This window comes from Pleuronectes platessa, chromosome 5, assembly GCF_947347685.1.
Source record: "Pleuronectes platessa chromosome 5, fPlePla1.1, whole genome shotgun sequence".
Taxonomy (NCBI): Eukaryota; Metazoa; Chordata; class Actinopteri; order Pleuronectiformes; family Pleuronectidae; genus Pleuronectes; species Pleuronectes platessa.
Genome location: NC_070630.1, coordinates 1,162,930 through 1,182,019, shown reverse-complemented (window position 1 = coordinate 1,182,019; position 19,090 = coordinate 1,162,930). Strand labels below are relative to the sequence as shown.

At 43.1% G+C, this 19,090-nt stretch overlaps 2 protein-coding genes across 2 annotated transcripts; both read right to left on the bottom strand.

Moving 5' to 3' along the window:
- Positions 1 to 319: 319 nt before the first annotated feature.
- On the bottom strand, positions 320 to 4,273 carry LOC128440197 (E3 ubiquitin-protein ligase TRIM39). The gene is made up of 2 exons (XM_053422834.1): positions 3,858 to 4,273; positions 320 to 3,770 (listed from the first exon to the last, which is right to left on the bottom strand). Exon 2 carries the CDS (start codon positions 3,751 to 3,753, stop codon positions 2,371 to 2,373), a length of 1,383 nt encoding a protein of 460 aa, XP_053278809.1. The 5' UTR covers positions 3,754 to 3,770; positions 3,858 to 4,273; the 3' UTR covers positions 320 to 2,370.
- A 685-nt stretch (positions 4,274 to 4,958) lies between these two features.
- Positions 4,959 to 7,340, bottom strand: LOC128440195 (zinc-binding protein A33-like). Its single transcript, XM_053422833.1, has 2 exons — positions 6,978 to 7,340; positions 4,959 to 6,890 (listed from the first exon to the last, which is right to left on the bottom strand). Exon 2 carries the CDS (start codon positions 6,871 to 6,873, stop codon positions 5,482 to 5,484), a length of 1,392 nt encoding a protein of 463 aa, XP_053278808.1. The 5' UTR covers positions 6,874 to 6,890; positions 6,978 to 7,340; the 3' UTR covers positions 4,959 to 5,481.
- Positions 7,341 to 19,090: the final 11,750 nt, after the last annotated feature.

Sequence of the window (19,090 nt, the reverse complement as noted above, 5' to 3'; positions counted from 1 at the left end):
ACACACACACGCACACACACATACACACACACATACACACACACACACATACACACACACACACACACACACACACACACACACTTACAAACACACACACAGGAGGTGGTAGTAGAGTTCAGTGTATCTGGGTAATTGTGGTCAAGTGTTGGGCTGATGCACAGTTTCAATATATATATATATATATTAATCTTTACTTTAAATCTCTTTAAATACATTTTTCTAATATTTTTGAGTAATCAGCTGTTTTTTCTGATCTATTACAGTTTTACGTTTCTAATGAAAAAAAACTTAAACCTAAAAAATTGAAGAGCAGCAGGAGATTGGAATAATTGAATAAAAATCTGATTCAACAGAGGGAGACATTGGATTTTTTTTTTACTGGGTACTTACTCACATTCATAACCATTAAATTAACAAGTTACATTCAAATTGTTTAAATGAAAGATTAAATACACAGAGGAGATGAGCAGTGATCGTTTGACAGTAACGATGCTTCCTGCTTCAACTGGCTGATGACATCATGACGTGGAATAAATAATAACTAACACTGTAAAGAGAAGTAGTTGTTTATCAGAACCAATGTCCTGGTGGTGTCCTGATCAGTGGTCTCAACCACACCCATCTGATCGGCTTGACTGGTGAACTGCTGAGGATCCCAGTGGAAACTGTCTACACTGCATTTCCTCGTGTTTTCAGGAATAAGAAATCCTGATCACGTGATGTGTGGAACCGGAATATATTCAGGATTGTAAACAAGTCATCACAACATATTTTGATGAAGCTCAGAAATTCCTGCAAATCCAAATCGAGGAGCTTGTGGTAAATTAACAGAAGAAGAAACTCTTTCCCTTCAGGTTCTTTCTGGATGATGTCATTTGTTGCTTTGGGACTTTCATGATCTTTGTTGTCACGTTTCTCTCTGAACTCGGAGACTCTTCAGCATTTGATCATTTCCCAGTCAGAGCCGATCTGCTCCTGTTTTAACAAGCTGAGCAAACTCAACCCTTCATCCATGTTTTCCTGTCGTCTGAAGAAGAAAACATCTCCTTCTCTAAGACGACAGAATCCATCTAGTTCCTGGTAGACGTGTGATTTAAAACACGCTGCCCAGTTCTACTCTGGATTTACTCTTCACACATCTGTCCTCTCTTTACAGATGTGTCCCACACAAACAACATTACGCTTGTGTATTTCATCACGTTTTTACAAAGTATAATTACTCCCAGTGGATTTCTAAATCTTTAAATCAAAGTGAAAAGCACAAACTACAGAGTTGAGGTTTGAAGAAATGTATGAGTTGTGTAACACGAATCGTTCATTGTGTCATAATTGTGTTGTTTTGTGCATGAACGCAGTCTGAAGGTTAAGTTTAGACATTAATGTTCTGTAACCACATGTGATCAGGCAGATTTCGGACAACTAGGTTCGGTTGGAGCTCAAAGTGTGAATGTGAAGACACAGGAGACAAAGGTCGGTTTCAAAAATAATTTGTATTTGCACTTAAACAATAAACAGCAAAACAAACTTCCAACAAAAATGTATATTTTTCAGCTCGTTTCTATTTTCAGTTCATTAATATCATTTATGTTGATCCAAGGATATTCCACGTTGGAATGTTAAAAATGAAAAAAAAAAAAAAAACGGGGTTATGGTGAGTTTGCTCCTCCCACTCGTAGTGGCCAGGAGGTTTGGTTCATCACTTTTAGAGTTTGGGTCTCGCAACATCTGACTAAAGGTGGGAAAAAACCTGACCTGCAAAAGGTCATTGAGGAAAACAAATAATTCCAAATCGTTCACTTAAAATAAAACAAAATCTCAAATAGAGACGTCAGGATTATCGCTAAAACACACAAACCTTTGGTTAATAAATTAACCATAAAGAAAGAACAAAACATTCAATCCAAATGCAAACAAATATGTCCAGGGCTATTAGGGACAAGCTGTACAGGCTAAGTGCAAGCAAACCTACACACCAACATCATCACTAAATGATAAGTGAATCCCAAATGGGGTTTTGTATTGTTGTTAGCATGAAGCTACACTCACAGGTTAGACTTTAACCACGCTATGCTAGCTGGAATCCTCCACAATGAATACACAGTGCAACTCACCACTGATCTGACACAAGTTTACCGGAGATTTTCCACGCCGTGTTTTCGGACGGACGCTGTTCCACACTGTTCACAATAACAGACGGGAAAGAGGAAGTGACTCTCCTGACCCCGGATATTTATAGTTGCGCATCGGAAATTATTTTATTATTTTTAGATTACTTTTAAATCATCTGACACCTGGGTTACACATTTAACATTTAAATTCAGCAGATTTCTATTGAGGAAATAAACATGATGATTGAAATCTTTATCTCTAACGGCTCTGATCCAGAGTCACAGAGACTTTCACAGGTAACAGCTTCAAGTGATCTCCAATGTTAAAGTATGGAAACATCTTCTGAGTGAAAGTGTGTGTCCAGGTGTGAATGTGTTTGTTTGTATCAGGATCAGAGAACGACAGTTCTTCTCTGTTCCAGTCCAGTTTCACTCTGATCCTCTGGATCTTCTGCACAGAGAGAACAGAGAATCCTGATGGTGACACTGCTGAGTATTCACCTGCAAAGAACAATATTCCCCATAATCCAGACAGATCGTCTCCCTTCCTCTGGAGAGACTCTGCTTTTACACCCAATAACCAGTGTGTACTGTCTCCAACCAGGACGTCCCAGCTGTGAGTCCCTGAGTTAAAACCCTCAGATCCCAGGACTGACTCGTAATAATCAAACCTCTCTGGATTGTCAGGAAGCTTCTGTTCATCTCCTAGTCTCAAACTGGTCAGATCTTCAGACAGGACGAGTACTGGATGAGCAGAGTTTGGGTCCAGAACCACAGGACTGTAGGAGACCAGGTCCTTCATCTTGTTCCAGATGTTGAAGCTCAGGTTGCCCAGATGTTTGGCCTCGTCTATCAGAGCTCCTGAGGCCAGCTGTGGATCATCCAGCAGGGGGCGCTGCTGGACTCGTTCCACTGCAGCCTTGTAGTTGAGCAGGAACGAGACGTCTTCAGCTCTCAGCTTGTCCTCTGTGGATCTGATTGTGTCTGAAAGAGACGTTATGTCTCTGCTCAGAGACTCAATCTTCTCCTTCACCATCCGACTCTTCTGCTCCTCTTCCTCCCTCAGTGCAGCCATCCTGGCCTCCTCTTCCTCCTCCAGAAACTGGTGAAGCTTTTTAAACTGCTCCTTGATCTGCGTCTCTGTGAGTCCGGCCTGGACCTTAATGTGTTCTGCTGTTTGTTCAAACTCTACTTTAACACGTTCAAAACTCTGTAACTTCTCCTTCAAGGGCTCCAGAGTTTCCTGAAGCTGCTTCTTGTGTTGTGCTGCAGCTTCATCGATGGGTCTGAATCTGTGGTCGGTGTGTTTTTCTGAATCTCTGCAGACGAGACACACTGGCTGCTGATGGTCCAGACAGAAGAGTCTGAGTTTCTCTGAGTGCAGACTGCAGAGAGCAGGTGAAGAGCTCTGATCTCTCTCCTGTAAGAAGCTCTCACACAGGTTCTTTAACGCCAGGCTAACAGGTGGTTCACGCCTTGAAGATCTTCTCTTACAAAGTGGACACTCTTTTACTTCTTTGTCTTTCCACCAGCTCTTCACACAGTCTTTACAGAAGCTGTGGCTACATGACAGAATGACAGGATCTCTGAAGACATCATGGCAGACGGCACAGCAGAGATCCTCTTCTAATCTGGAAGCCATTGAGTCTCCAGGTGAAGCTGAAAACAGACAGTCAGTCAGTCACAGCTCCATGAACTTCACTGAGGTTCACTTCCCCTCTGAGTCGAGGTGTTTGTTAAACTCACGGTCAGTGTGTGGAGCGTCGGCAGGTTGTAGTTTGACTCTTCTCTCCTGTAGCTGGACTCACTCAGGACGTCTGGTCTGGTTTGGTTCAGTTTGGTTTGGAAGGTGAATGTGATCGTCTGGTTTTCAGCCTGCGTCTCTTCAGGGAGGAACAGATGCTTCCTGGTTTCTCTGGTGTGTCAGGACTCGATTGTAAAAAGTAATTCAAGCCTTGGATTTGATAACTGGTCAAAAGTCATTTGGCAGCAACAAGTTCACACAGACAAGAGACCTGGTTTTGAAATAGCTGCTTGAATATGATCGTGAACTGATCAGTGTTCAAAGTTCAGAGGTAGTTCTGCTAGAGTAAAGATAAGTTATGATAAAATATTAACTTTGTCAACAAGAGGTTTGTGTCAGATCCTAAAGACAAAGGTCAGGTGGTGCGGGGGGGGGGGGGGGGGGGGGGGGGTCTGTGACGTAACTGCAGAGCTGAAGTCTCATTAAAGAGACAGAAGCAAAGTCATAAGTTTGATGAAAATAAATTCAACAAACCTATGATCATATCTTCTTTTCTAATAAGACTTGTGATGAATATTCATGTGAAGTGCTGCAGGTGATGGAAGTCACGCTTCAGGGAAACCATGTTTAAAATAACACATGAGATGTAATGATGAGAACCAGGATCTACAAACATGGATCTCAGCAGGTTTGTTGAAAGTCACATTTTGTGGATTGAAGCTGTTCCAACACATCAGCCTCCAGGTGAGCTTCCCTCGGACCCGCACACGTTTAAACTGCTGTTTAATCACTGTCATGATGTTTTTCACAGATTCTACGTGATGAGAAATGTAAAAGGAACATGTGATGATCTGTGAAACCAGTCGTCTCTGTGCACAGTGGGTCCTGGTGGGCTTCAGACCCTGACCCAGGTGGAACCAGCTGACAGGTCCACATGGGTTTCTGCTGCTTGTGTGAGAGTCACATGGTGCAGGCGAGTCCGAGCGTCCCAGAGAATAACATGAAGAATAGATTCATGTTACTGTGTGAATGAAAACACTTTTACAGACACAATCATTTTGGCTTCATATTTACATTTCAACTTAAAAAAGATCAAAACTCTGTTTCTGTTTCATAGTTTTTATTATTTGATCACAATATTAAAATCACATCGCTCCGCTGCTGTTGAATAAACACTTTTACAGACAGAATCATTTTGGCTTCATCACATCAAACAGACAAATGTTCATATATGTTGGATTATTTCACATGTGAACAGACTTCATGTGATTAAACATGAATCATGTCTCATGTGTGAGTTTAAATAAAGTTTGTTGAATGTGAACAATGATCAGCTGTTATTGATAAATGTGTTTTTATGTGGATCTTCATCAGTTTGCTCGACTTCATGGATCCACACAAAATCTAAATGATAGAAAACATTTTCCATGAAAGTAAAAAACAAACCAAAGATAAAGATCAGAAAATAATCAAATCTTTTTACACACGTGGAAAAGTCGACAGGAGAAATAAAAATGAGTGAGAAGTAAAATGAGAAATAAACAAAGCTTTAGAATAACGAGTTTAACTTTTAAATTCAGCAGATTTCTCTTGAAGAAATAAACATGATGAATAAAATCTTTATCTCTAACGGCTCTGATCCAGAGTCACAGAGACTTTCACAGGTAACAGCTTCAATGGATGATGATCATCATCTACAGTGTTAAAGGATGGAAACATCTTCTGAGTGAAAGTGTGTCTGCAGGTGTGAATGTGTTTGTTAGTATCAAGATCAGAGAATAACAGTTCTCCTCTGTTCCAGTCCAGTTTCACTCTGATCCTCTGGATATTCTGCACAGAAAGAACAGATGATCCTGATGTTGACACTGCTTTGTATTTACCTTCATAGAACCATATTCCCCAAAATCCAGACAGATCGTCTCCCTTCCTCTGTTTAGACACTTTTTTTACACCCAGTGCCCAGTAAGTACTGTCTCCAACCAGAACGTCCCAGCTGTGAGTCCCTGAGTTAAAACCCTCAGATCCCAGGACTGAGGCGAATTGGTCAAACCTCTCTGGATTGTCAGGAAGCTTCTGTTCCTCTCCTCGTCTCAAACTGGTCAGATCTTCAGACAGGACGAGTTCTGGATGAGCAGAGTTTGGGTCCAGAACCACAGGACTGTAGGAGACCACGTCCTTCATCTTGTTCCAGATGTTGAAGCTCAGGTTGCCCAGATGTTTGGCCTCGTCTATCAGAGCTCCTGAGGCCATCTGTGGATCATCCAGCAGGGGGCGCTGCTGGACTCGTTCCACTGCAGCCTTGTAGTTGAGCAGGAACGAGACGTCTTCAGCTCTCAGCTCGTCCTCTGTGGTTCTGATTGTGTCTGAAAGAGACGTGATGTCTCTGCTCAGAGACTCAATCTTCTCCTTCATCATCCGACTCTTCTGCTCCTCTTCCTCCCTCAGTGCAGCCATCCTGGCCTCCTCTTCCTCCTCCAGAAACTGATGAAGCTTTTTAAACTGCTCCTTGATCTGTGTCTCTGTGAGTCCGGCCTGGACCTTAATGTGTTCTGCTGTTTGTTCAAACTTTACTTTAACACATTCAAAACTCTGTAACTTCTTCTTCAAGGGCTCCAGAGTTTCCTGAAGCTGCTTCTTGTGTTGTGCTGCAGCTTCATCGATGGGTCTGAATCTGTGGTCGCTGTGTTTCTCTGAATCTCTGCAGATGACACACACTGGCTGCTGATGGTCCAGACAGAAGAGTCTGAGTTTCTCTGAGTGCAGACTGCAGAGAGCAGGTGAAGAGCTCTGATCTCTCTCCTGTAAGAAGGTCTCACACAGGTTCTTTAACGCCAAGTTAGGTGGTTCTGACCTTGAAGATGTTCTCTTACAAAGTGGACACTCTTTTACTTCTTTGTCTTTCCACCAGCTCTTCACACAGTCTTTACAGAAGCTGTGGCTACATGACAGAAGAACAGGATCTCTGAAGACATCATGGCAGACGGGACAGCAGAGATCCTCTTCTAATCTGGAAGCCATTGAGTCTCCAGGTGCATCTGAAAACAGACAGTCAGTCAGTCACAGCTCCATGAACTTCACTGAGGTTCACTTCCCCTCTGAGTCGAGGTGTTTGTTAAACTCACGGTCAGTGTGTGGAGCGTCGGCAGGTTGTAGTTTGACTCTTCTCTCCTGTAGCTGGACTCACTCAGGACGTTTGGTCTGGTTTGGTTCAGTTTGGTTTGGAAGGTGAATGTGATCGTCTGGTTTTCAGCCTGCGTCTCTTCAGGGAGGAACAGATGCTTCCTGGTTTCTCTGGTGTGTCAGGACACGATTGTAAAAAGTGATTCAAGCCTTGGATTTGATAACTGGTCAAAAGTCATTTGGCAGCAACAAGTTCACACAGACAAGAGACCTGGTTGTGAAATAGCTGCTTGAATATGATCGTGATCTGATCAGTGTTCAAAGTTCAGAGGAACGTAAATATCAGTTTGTTAAATATTAACTTTGTCAAGAAGAGGTTTGTGGTCAGGTGGTGCAGGGGGAGGAGTCTGTGACGTAACTGCAGAGCTGAAGTCTCATTAAAGAGACAGAAGCAAAGTCATAAGTTTGAAGGAAATAAATGTATCAAACCTATGAACATATTTTCTCTTCTAATGAGACTTGTGATGAATATCAAAAAAGACTACAAAATACCACAAAAGAGGTGAAAAGAGGTGAAAAGAATTAAAGAGGTCAAGAATCAATGTGATTGAAAATGTAAAGTTAAAAGAGAAAAGAAAATATAAGAAGAAGTTTCTGACACATATGGAAACGTGACACACAAGTTCTTTACATTGAGTTCTTCTCCGCTCTGACTCACACACTCACAAGTTCATCTATTCTCAGACATCATCACTCAGGAGGTTTTCTGAAACATTACTGACAAAATGATTTTCTGTTTTTTCACATTTGTTCAAACCTGCTCAAGGACTCGAGGCCCAGAACACTTTAATCTATTTAACAATAATAAAATAAAGATTTTCCACAGTCGAGTTCAGAAGGTGTCCTGTCCAACGTCCTGTCCAACATCCTGTCCACTGTCCTGTCCAACGTCCTGTCCAACATCCTGTCCAACATCCTGTCCAACATCCTGTCCAACGTCCTGTTTGTCTCCCATCAGACCTGCTTTACTGAAGGTGAATCCTCTTCTCCTGAGAGAGGCAGCTCCTTGTTTTAAGTGCATGGATTCATCTGATTTGATAAAAAGATCTTTTGAGATGCCTCCTGGACAAAGCTCAGTGAAATGTCTTCTGCTCCGTATGAGTTCCATGACCTCTCCCCCCCCCCTTCAGAGACACATCACCATGTACGACGTGTCAGTCGAGGTTCTGAAGAACACGTTGCTTTCCAAAGGATAAGACTTAAACAATACTGAGCTGGAGAACTAGGACGGGGGGGTGTTGTGTCACAGAGACTGTGCCAGTTTACATTGAAAATAAAGAGCAACAACATGTGAAGTGCATCAAAACACCCACACACTCATTGTTTCCTCTGTAAACCCACACACCAGCAACGTCTCTGCAGGAGAACAACTCTGCAGAAATCAGGCAGTTGTTGTGAGACTTTATCAGAACACAACCAGTGTGTGTTCTCTGATGCTGCACTGACAACACATCACATCAACCTATGAACCAGTAAACACTGTCTGCATTGTTTCACACACTAAAGTGCTCAAGGATTTACAACAACTTCCTCTGGAACATGTGGACTTTGCCTTTTATTTTGAAAAGTCCTTTAATTACACAACATTTGGTTGAAGTAAACAATCAAGAAGATAAAAACCAGTCCTTCCTTCCCCACCACATCTACCATTGTACTTTAACCAGTTTGCTCTAATAGCAACACAACGACTGCTCAGGGGGCTGTACCTCCTTCTGTACACCCCCCCCCCCCCCCCCCCCCCCCCGCTGGTTGGAAAAGCTGGAGGAAGGAACCACTCCCATCTCACCTGTAGAGAAAACAGGGGGAGGAGCAGAGACAGCAGGAAAGGAAAGACAGCACACACACACACACACACACACACACACACACACAAAGCAGGATGCCCACTGCCTGACATGTCATTCTGTAGATCACTGATAATCTGATAATCACCCAGAACTTGGCACAAGCTCCTGAATATTGAATCCCAGTGGAGCTGAGTGGTTTTCTGTACTGGGTCGGGGGCTGAAACCAGCCTCTGTCTGGAGAGAAGAGTGTTTTAATGAGCCTTCATCCCAGAGGAAGACCATGGTGAATCATCCCAGTTTGGGCTCCTGGTTATATTACTAACACCCGTGTGTGAATTCCAAATCACCTGCTATAAATACTGAGATCCGGCTGCTGAAGATGTAAACTCCTGCCGGTGTGTGAGTGAAGCCACGCCTCTGCTCTCTGGGGCTCATTCTGTGAATCTGTGACTCACACAAACAGGAACAGGTGGCTTCATCCGTCTACTTCATCATCTCTGCCCACTGCTCATCCACTGATTCCAACAACAGAGGCAGGAGAGGAGGGAGAGAGAAGGCGGCTGCTTCCACTGCTGCTCGGTGAAAAACAGCCCAAATACCAACAGTGAAAAAGTTTAAAATATGCACGCTCATGCTTTCGAATTGCAAATGCAAGTTGAAACAAGAAGACAGGAAATCAGGTGAGAGGAGAAAGAAAATGTGGCGAGGGAGGAGAGGGAGGAGAAGACAGGGGGAGAGAGAGGGAGAGAGAGAGGCGAGTGCAGATGGTGGAACAGTTGTCGTCAAACTCTGCAAAAACAAGACAAGTCACTTTCCACTTCTACCTCCTCCTCATGCTTGTCTTTTCCTTCCTCCTCCTCCTCCTCCTCCTCCTCTTCTCCTCTCGTCTCTCCTATCACTCGCTCGCAGTCCTTCCTCTCGTCCACTCCCCCCCCCACACTCCCCCCCTCAAGTTCTTTAAGCAGCTGCTGCTAACTTTGACTTTTAAGAAATGCAAATTAAACTCTCGTGGAGCAATTGAAGTGGAAACATCTCCCTCTCCCCACGAGGAACTCTGCTCAGGAGGGGAGTGTGTTCAATTGCAAAATATAGATTGCGTGTGTGTGTGTGTGTGTGTGTGTGTGTGTGTGTGTGTGTCCAGGTTTGACTCTGTCTGTGAGGACCACCTTCAGCTCAGGACACTGAGACTTGAGGGAAAATCTTAAATTATTTTTTCCATTCCCTTTGCTTCTCCTGTCAATTCAACCTCATTTCCTTTTATTTCACACTTTAAAAACAGTAACATTATTTACTCTGTCTAATGTGAATATGTAAAAACTTGCAAAAGACTGCATCCTATTAAAAATAATAATAACTGATAAAGCGCCTGTCAAGGTTGCCAAGGTCGCCTTTAGAAGCAGGAAACAGGAATAACGAGTTCAGAGCTCAGACTCACTTCTCTTAATGGATTCACTTTTTGCTTTGTCATAATAATAAAAACTATATTTGCATAAGACCTTTCAAAACAGCCATTACAACAAATAAAACCAGAGAACAATCACAATCAAACACAACAAATGAAATATGCCTGAATTTAAAATCACACATATTAGCGTCATACAATATTAGCGAGGAGGCTGCGGGGGGGGGGGGGGGGGGGAATTACTGTGTGATACACTGTGATTACAATCAGTCACAAGTCGGTTCTGGTGCTGAGCTTTGTAAACACTCAGGTAAAGGTTCTGAATTTGAAATGTAGTTTTATTACATAAAGAGTAGAACCATGACAACATAATTCAATCACATTTAAAGGGGGGGGGGGGGTCCTCTGAATGGATCAGTTTATTATCTCCACAGAAGAAGAAGTTGTGTTTCCATCGCTGTCAGTTTGTTTGATCGTGAGCAAGTTCACAGAAAACGACTCCACTGATAACACAAGACTTTAATATTGTGTGACGGAGCTTCTTTCAACATTTGTGTTTGATTTCTCAGAATCATTTGCTGATTTTTAACGAATAAATTATTGTGAGATTTGATGAGAAGCTTCACAATTCTAAGAAAACCTCTCACCTCCACCTTTAGACATTTGCTGTGCATACGGTGTGTGTGTGTGTGTGTGTGTGTGTGTGTGTGCTCTTTTTACCAGTCATCCCTTCAAAGCCACACCCCACAGGGACACGAGCAGATCAAAGTCCCTCCTGTCAGGTGCAGTGGACGGACACTCATGTCCCAGCGTCTGGTCTCCCCAGGTGGACACAGCACGGTGACCCGGTGGACAGGAAGTGACACACTCTCACCTATATGCCACTGGGAGCCACTGTGGGTGTCCTCTATGTCACTGGTTTGATCCCACAGTCTGGGACGTTCTTCTCCTGCAACAAAGACACTAAAGAAGAACAAGTTGTGTAGTTTCTGCTTCAAACTGCAGCAGCAGCTTCACCACGTTGGTTTGTTGTGTTGTGACGTGGGAGCATCACAGCAGTGACGGAGGAGTTCTGTCTCCTCAGGTGGGAGTCGCTCTTTGTTTTGCACCGGTGCATTGTGGGAAGGTTCCCATCAAACACATCAGAAACTCACACCACGATTCAACTGATGAGGATTTATAGGAAACACCATATTAGGTTTTTAATTTCTGGACTTGAGCCTGTTTCACTTATCGTATTATATTTAGTTAAATCTGGTGAAGAGAGTGAAAACTGCTGTTAAACCCACGAGAGATTCAAACGTCTGAAGGTCTGAACCAAACAAAGTAGAAGTGAAAGCATCTGATTCATGAACCCTTCATCCAGTTTGATTTGAATCCAATGTGCTGAAGACCACAGATAAAACAATTTTAATAATTCACTGATTATAAATGTGAATCCTCTTCATGTGGAAACTGTCACACGCTGTATTCCTGTGAGGTGTGAACGGTTCAGTCCAGACGACCGCGTGCAGCTTGTGGTTCGAGGCCGCGTCAATTTGTAACTTTCCTCCTGTGAACACACACACACAGACAGACACACACTGACGCACACACACACGGGAAACACACACATCCTCGGACGTGCACACGCGTGTACACACTCCCAACAGCTTCAATTTGTTCTTATTTGTGCTCGGAGATGAGAAGGCGGGCAGAGCGATACGGATGGATGGACGGCGGTGTGGGGGGGGGGGGGGTGGGGGGGGGGGGGGGGGGGGGGGGGGGGGGGGGGGCGGAGGAGAGAGAGGGAAGAGACGGGTTGATGGTGAAGTGAATACATTATTCATGTGGGAATAAAAATGCTTTGTTCCTAACCGTGGTGACATCAGCATCCATCAGGCCGCCTGCTCTCCTCCCCGTCCCTTCACCGGTGAAGTGTGTGTGTGTGTGTCTGTGTGTGTGTGTGTGTCTGTGTGTGTGTGGTGTGTGTGTGTGTGTGTGTGTGAGGTGGCGTTTCTTCTCATTTACCTCCGTTTGTTTCATTTTTGGATCACTTCTCGTTTTCCATCAGTCAGTGACTTGCCTCTTATTTAATTCAGATATGTTTCTTTTCTTTGAAAACAAACTCATATTCTTGATGTGGAAATAATCTCCCTGGAATAAAAGTTAAGCAGAAAAAAGATGGATTAGATGTTTCAGGTTGGTTCCAGTTCCTTTCGGTGGCTCATTTCAGAGTCTGAGCTCGGTGCTGAAACAGCTGCCTTGCTCACAGGCACCAGGAACAACTGCACAACGTCTCTCCAGCGTTGAACTCTCACCCAGAACGTAGCTTTAGCCTTTAGTTAGCAAGTAGCTCCATCGACACAACAACAACATGTCCGAAGCTCAATGGACCAAGTTTGAAATAATCCTGCGAATTAATAGACAGACAAGACAAGTTCCTCTTAATATATAACAACAATAATATAATGATAATAATATCATGTAATGAAGTTTGTAAAGTGGTTAAAAATAGTGAAAAGGAGGAAGATGAAATAAAATGTCACCACTTCATCCATCACGCTGGACGACAACATCGTCTGTTTCCCGATTTTTCATTTCTCAGTTTTTTTATTTTTGGGACCACCATCAATTTCTGTGCCAATCACTATTTCTGTTTCTCTCCCTCCATCACGGGAGTCCGTCATTATTCCAGTTATTATAGGAACACCCAGTCCTTTGTCACACCTCCTCCGTCTTCACCTCCTGCATCCCTCCATCCGCTCCTCCACAGAAGTCCATCTGTTCTTCTGCCAACTTCTTATACGTCTGATTAGAGCCGCTCCATCTCTGACCACCTCATGTCTTCTTCTGGTCACACAGCTTCCCTCCCTCTCCTCTCTCTCTCTCTCTCTCTCCTCTCTCTCTCTCTCTCTCTCCTCTCTCTCTCTCTCTCTCTCTCTCTCTCTCTCTCTCTCCATGCACAGCTCTCTCCATTCCTCCACCCTCACTTTCATCCATCCATCACTCCAGCTCATCCATACGACTCTGATTATCTAGAATCGTGGATCTAAATCTACTCCTCCTGCTTTGTAGAATTGATCCTCAGCAGCACTTCTCTTCCTCCCCCCCCTCCCTCCTTCCCTCCTATCATCTCTCCTCCCACGTTAACACTCGTTTATTGCTCCACATCCAGGATGAATGGCCGCTCGTCTTCACCCTCTTGCTGTGGACAGATCTTGTTTTAATGAATGTTTCACGGCCGTGACATCGTGCAGCTCCACTTCATAGGGACTGTGTTTTTTTCCTCCTCTGGTTGTTTCACCACACGCTGTTGCCCGGTCCTCGTATTGGCAGCCATATTTCCTCTGTATAGATGGTGCTGTCGGGGGTGCAGTATGTTGGAAGCATTGATTTCCCTTCCAGAACCTTCCTACATGTCTCTTTGTGCCTCTTGCTGCTCGGCCGTCGATGGATCACGTCTCAGATGCACTCGGCTCCATTTCCCTAAATATCTGTTTTCCTAAAGTGGATTTTCCTTTTCTCGCTGTGTCAGCACTAAAGTGTCTAATGTGGTCGTACAACACATCTCTGACAGACTCCAGCTGCTGGGTACGTTTCAGCTGCAGGTCGTCTCTCCTCCCTCACTTACAAACCTCCTGACCCGACTCATGCATCTTCACATCCTCTCACTGAAGGCCCCGAGTCGAGCCACTGATGTCAGGATGAGAGCGACAGACTCTCCACAGCCTCCGGCCTCTGCAGGCTCTGACACTTCACTGAGGATCCTCAGAGTTCGTCCTACTCTGTTCACACCTGAGATCCAAAGAAGGACGAGCCTCTGGCAGCTGAGCACCGGAGTGTGAGCTCAGTCCAGACTCTTCATCTCAGTCACTTAAATAAAGGTTTGTTAGAGTTTGCTTCAAGGTCGTTTCTCACACCGGGGACACAGCGGACGTGTCAACGGCCTGGAAGTTAAACATCACGGAGAACAGCAGGAAGATCAAATGTACACGATGCATATTTGATCATTTATATTATATATCATTTTTATCGTTTAAAATCGCTTTTCGGTGTGTCTACCGGCCCCATTCAAAGGAATTTATTATTATTATTAGAAATAATGGAAGAATCAGGATTATGATAGAAAGTAAAATAAAAATTGAAAGTAAAGTAATATCACGTGAAGGAAGTTATAGAAAATTAAATGTGAAGAATTAATAGATTTTTTTTACGTGATTGTTTTTTTCTGTTTAGATTTTGTAATTTATATTTTATTTTATCATTTGATTTTCTTGTAGGAGACCATATTTAAATTCACTACATCCACAGCGTTATTTGGATTTGCACCAAATTTCAAACACGCTCATAAATGTCAGTCCTTAAGATCCATGAATTATCCTCTGAGAAAGAGTGAAACGCATCCTGTCTCACGATGAAGAAGAAGAAGAAGAAGAAGAAGAAGAAGAAGAAGAAGAAGAAGAAGAAGAAGAAGAAGAAGAAGAAGAAGAAGAAGAAGAAGAACTCCTGGATCCATCAGATCTGCCACCAGATGATCCATTCCACATGCTACCAGGTTCATGGAGGTCCGTTGAGGAGGTCTTGTCTCATCCTGCTAAATGAGGATACGTTCAAACTGGTCACCTGGAGTCGGATCCGTCCCAATTCAGTTTGAGACACTTTTAATCAGTGGTCAACAACTGATACCGGCCGGATGCATGTGACCTTGACGTTACTGAGCAGCAGCACGATACTGTGGAGACAACTCTGCAACACTGAGGTGTTATAACCTTCAGAGTGTTTGTGAATCAGGAGCCTGAGTCCAGCTGGAGACATCAGATGATCATAAACACCTTGTAGCTGAACCCATGCAGTAGCCTCCAGGTCATTAACTAGGTCGGACAGTCCTCTGCCTCAGCTGAAGGACGGATGAGATCAAAATGGAGAGAAAAGGAGGTGAAGCAGACGAACCCGGTGCTTTGTGGTCGTAGTTACACGGATCTAGTTTCACTCTTTCACTCTCTATTTAAATTCCACGCCCTGAGAAGCTCTCTGTGTTCTCTAGCAAACCTTCATCCTGAAGGAGACATTTCTCCGTCAGGTTCACGGTGACTCCTCGTTCATCTTCACCTTATAAGGAATCAGCTGCAGAGGCCGAGACACAAGAGTCTTAACGGAGAACACAAGAGGGCAAGAGACACAACACACACACGTCTGTTGCTGCTCACTACTGCTGTCGTTGTGTTTCTGTTTTGTGACTTTTGTGTTTCTGTTTTCTGCTTGTGTGAGAAGTCTCGGACCCCCGTGCTCAACAAGAACATCCATTTGTTTTGTTTGGACCTGGATAGTAAAACTGAGGATAAATCTTTAATCTAACTCGATTATTGTAAATATTGTGGGGCTCTTGCTGTTCCCTTTAACAAGGTGGCACTGGAGCCGAAAAATCTCATGCATCCTAAAAAGCGTTTTCCCAGCAGACGGTCATCAGACGCGGCTCGGTGAAGGTGCTCAGGTGCCTCTGACTCCAGACGGCTCCAGAAATACTCTCACTTCATATCAGTCGCTCGTTTTCAATCCTGTGAACACAACTCGTGGAATAACTCACACTGGGATTCTAATTTGATTTCCAGCAGGAGCAGAGCATTGATTTATGAGGAGTTTGTGCAGGATACATTGATATTTATCACCTTTCCACATCACGTCCTGTAACATTACATATATATATATATACATGTATATACACATATATATATATATATATTTATATATTACATGACTGACAACATCACAACAGTAGGTTGTATCACCTCACATACTGTAAATCAGATAAGATAAGATAATCAGATAATTGATTGATTGATTTTCTTTGGTGCCATAAAAACTGTGGAATATTGAACTTTACTTTACAAGATTTACTTTGCAGAAGATAAAGATAAACCCTTTATGAAAATAATAATTTTCTATCTTCAATTCCATTAGTTTCACATGACGTAATGAATCTACACTCTTTTGTGTGTTGAGCAGTTTCAGATTCATCGTTCATCTGTTTTCAAGACATCGATGTTATGTTTAATAATCATTGAATTTTCTCCTGAAGCTGAATTAATTGTGTGAAAGTGAAACGCTCTGCACTGAGGCAGAGGTTTTGAAACTGAGCAGGACAAAGTACTTCTGGAAACCTCTCGTTCCTCCAGTGGAACATCTGCTCCTGATCTGAAATGAGAGAAGGTTCATTTCTGTGGATCATCTCTAATCAGAGCAGCTCCTCAGGATTTATATTATAAAGTTATCACCTTGTTTTCACCTCCATGCAAACATCAAACTGTGTCACACAGAAATCAACTCCTGCCAGAAACCAAGTGAAGGTTTGTGAAGTGAATGGTTCCTGATGAAGCTCCTCCCTGATCTGGGAGCAGCTCCTCCTGAACAGATTCTCTCTCTCTCCTTCAGACACACAGCTGCTGAGCTTCACCGCTTTTATTCTCCAGCTGTCTGCAAAACTCGAGTCTGAAGAAACGCTGCTTCGACAAAGCGTATAATTTAAAGTTTATTATTGACCCACAGCACTTTCCCAAAGCTTATTTATCATAACAAAACTGTGTATTGTTTTTCAAACTACTTACTGCGTGTCACTGGACCTTATAAATCTAATTTACTGCTCTTTATTCTACTTTGAAAGCACATTTGTCTCCCACTCTGGTGAACTGCGTTTTTTAACAACCTCACAAACACATGAATAAGTGCAGCTGCAAGGAGGAGCGCTCCATTCGTGACACACGAGCTGGTAGAGTGGTTTTCTGCTGATGCTCTACAGTCGGGAGGGTTGCTCTCTCTTCCCTGAGTCCTAGCTGGGACAGTGTCCAGGCCTCAGCTTTGTGTTGTTGCAGATCTGCAGATGATGGTTTGTGTTGTGATCACAGCGTTCTGTGCTTGATGAGCAGGTTTGCAGCTCGATGTGAAGCTGCATCCTCCGACTCTGAGCCGTGGGAATCTGAGGATCACTCCCATGATTGGTTTCAGCAGTGATGAAGAGACAAAAGCTAAAATGAGTTCCCTCTTCCTCAGTGATATACTGAAGCCATCCAGAGGAGACTGGGAACCTGATGTAGATCATCCTGGGAACTTCCCAGTGCAGGTTTCCATTGTCACATTGAACTGGGAGGAGACGCAGTCCTCAGAGGGATCACACATCCTGTCGGAGCACATCTGGAGTCACAGACTTTAAGTCTCTATCAATTGTCTCGAGAAATCTGATAAAATAAAACATTTTGCTTTTCAAAACATCACAAAATGAATAGATTTTTCTGAAATAATCAATATTTCACCAAACTGATGTTAAAATATGTTTCATCTTGAATTGTAAATTGTGTGAAGTCTTTACAATGATTGAATGAATTTATACTTTGCAGAGATTCTCATGGTTCTGTGAAGATTAACGACTTTAGTTTATATTGTGATCACATTGTTGCATCACAATATAAAGTCCTGAGTCACAGAATCAGCTCAAACTTCCTGCCACACAACGAACCTGAGGTCTGGTAGAAGAGCTCTGATTGGTTCCTGGGGCCCGACAGCACAAGGGCCTCAGAACAAGCTGATCCCAGAACAGCTTCACACGTCACTAAAGATTATTCATCAGTAATTAATATGAAGATGATGAAGATATCTGCCTAATTAGCATCGACCAATCAATAGCCTGAGCAAGCCTAAGTCACACGCACACAAACACACACACACGCACGCACACACACACACACACACAGTCAGAGTTGGTTTTAACGACACTGCCTTTATCAATACAAATAATTCATTAAACACTTTTGGGTTTCGCAGTGAGAGAAAAGAGAGAGAGGACTCAAAACCCAAACTCGTCCATCATTGGGTGAGCGACGCCCTGAGATCGTGAAGAATTCATCAACCAATCAGAAGCCGTCTAATGAGCGTCAGGCCACTTCATCAGCTTCAACACAATCTGCCTCTCATCCGTCTCCAGCAGGAGGCCCGTCTGTTAGCGTCAGCTCTGATGTACAGCCCGCTGCTAAACACACACACACACACACACACACACACACACACACACACTCACACACACACACACTCACACACACACACACACACTCACACACACACACACTCACACACACAAAGACACAACATTTCTCACCTGTGAATATTCTGTGGAAATTCATTTATTTTAATAATTGAAGTGAAACCACAGCCACTCGGCTCCGACTCATTTTTATATTTAAGTGCATTGAAAACAAAGCACATGTCAGTGAACAGCTGGAGAACGTTTATAAATAATATTAAAAACAATGTTTTGCTTGAGGCTGAATTCTGACTCAAATAAAACTCTGCCAGGAACTTTCTTCTGTTGTCGAGCTTCTGTCTGATCGTAAATATGATTTCTTATTAACACCTTGTAGGAAATCAAAAAATACACAATTCTGTCCATAACACAGGAACTAGTGCATTAATTATAACAGATTTCAGAAAAATGTGTGATTGGAGAAAAACACTGAAGTGATTTTAACATTTTGTGTTCAAAAGGTCAAAGGTCAGCTTGCTATGAAAGCCTCATCATTAGCAGCGGTTCCATCGTGAGAAAGAGTTTTGAACTGGTCGACCAGCTTCAGCACCACGAGCCGATGGTTTCACACATCATCAAACCAGTTCATAAGGAACACAATGCATTTAACATCAGGTTGTGGAGATTGTTTATTTGTGTGTTTGTTTTCCTGAACATTGTGAGATTCTGCATTTTTCTTTGGTTTCTCAGAGAAAAGTTTTAAAAATCAGTCAAAGTTCCAGGTCTGATATTTCTGAGTGTTTGTGATTTGATGCAGATCCAGATGAGAATCTAGATGGAGCTCATTTACTGGTTCATAACAGACTGTTCGGCCTC

What these genes read in the sequence shown, in the direction of transcription:
- LOC128440197 (XM_053422834.1), bottom strand. Translation starts at nt 3,753, where the DNA reads ATGGCTTCCAGATTAGAAGAGGATCTCTGCTGTGCCGTCTGCCATGAT.
- LOC128440195 (XM_053422833.1), bottom strand. Translation starts at nt 6,873, where the DNA reads ATGGCTTCCAGATTAGAAGAGGATCTCTGCTGTCCCGTCTGCCATGAT.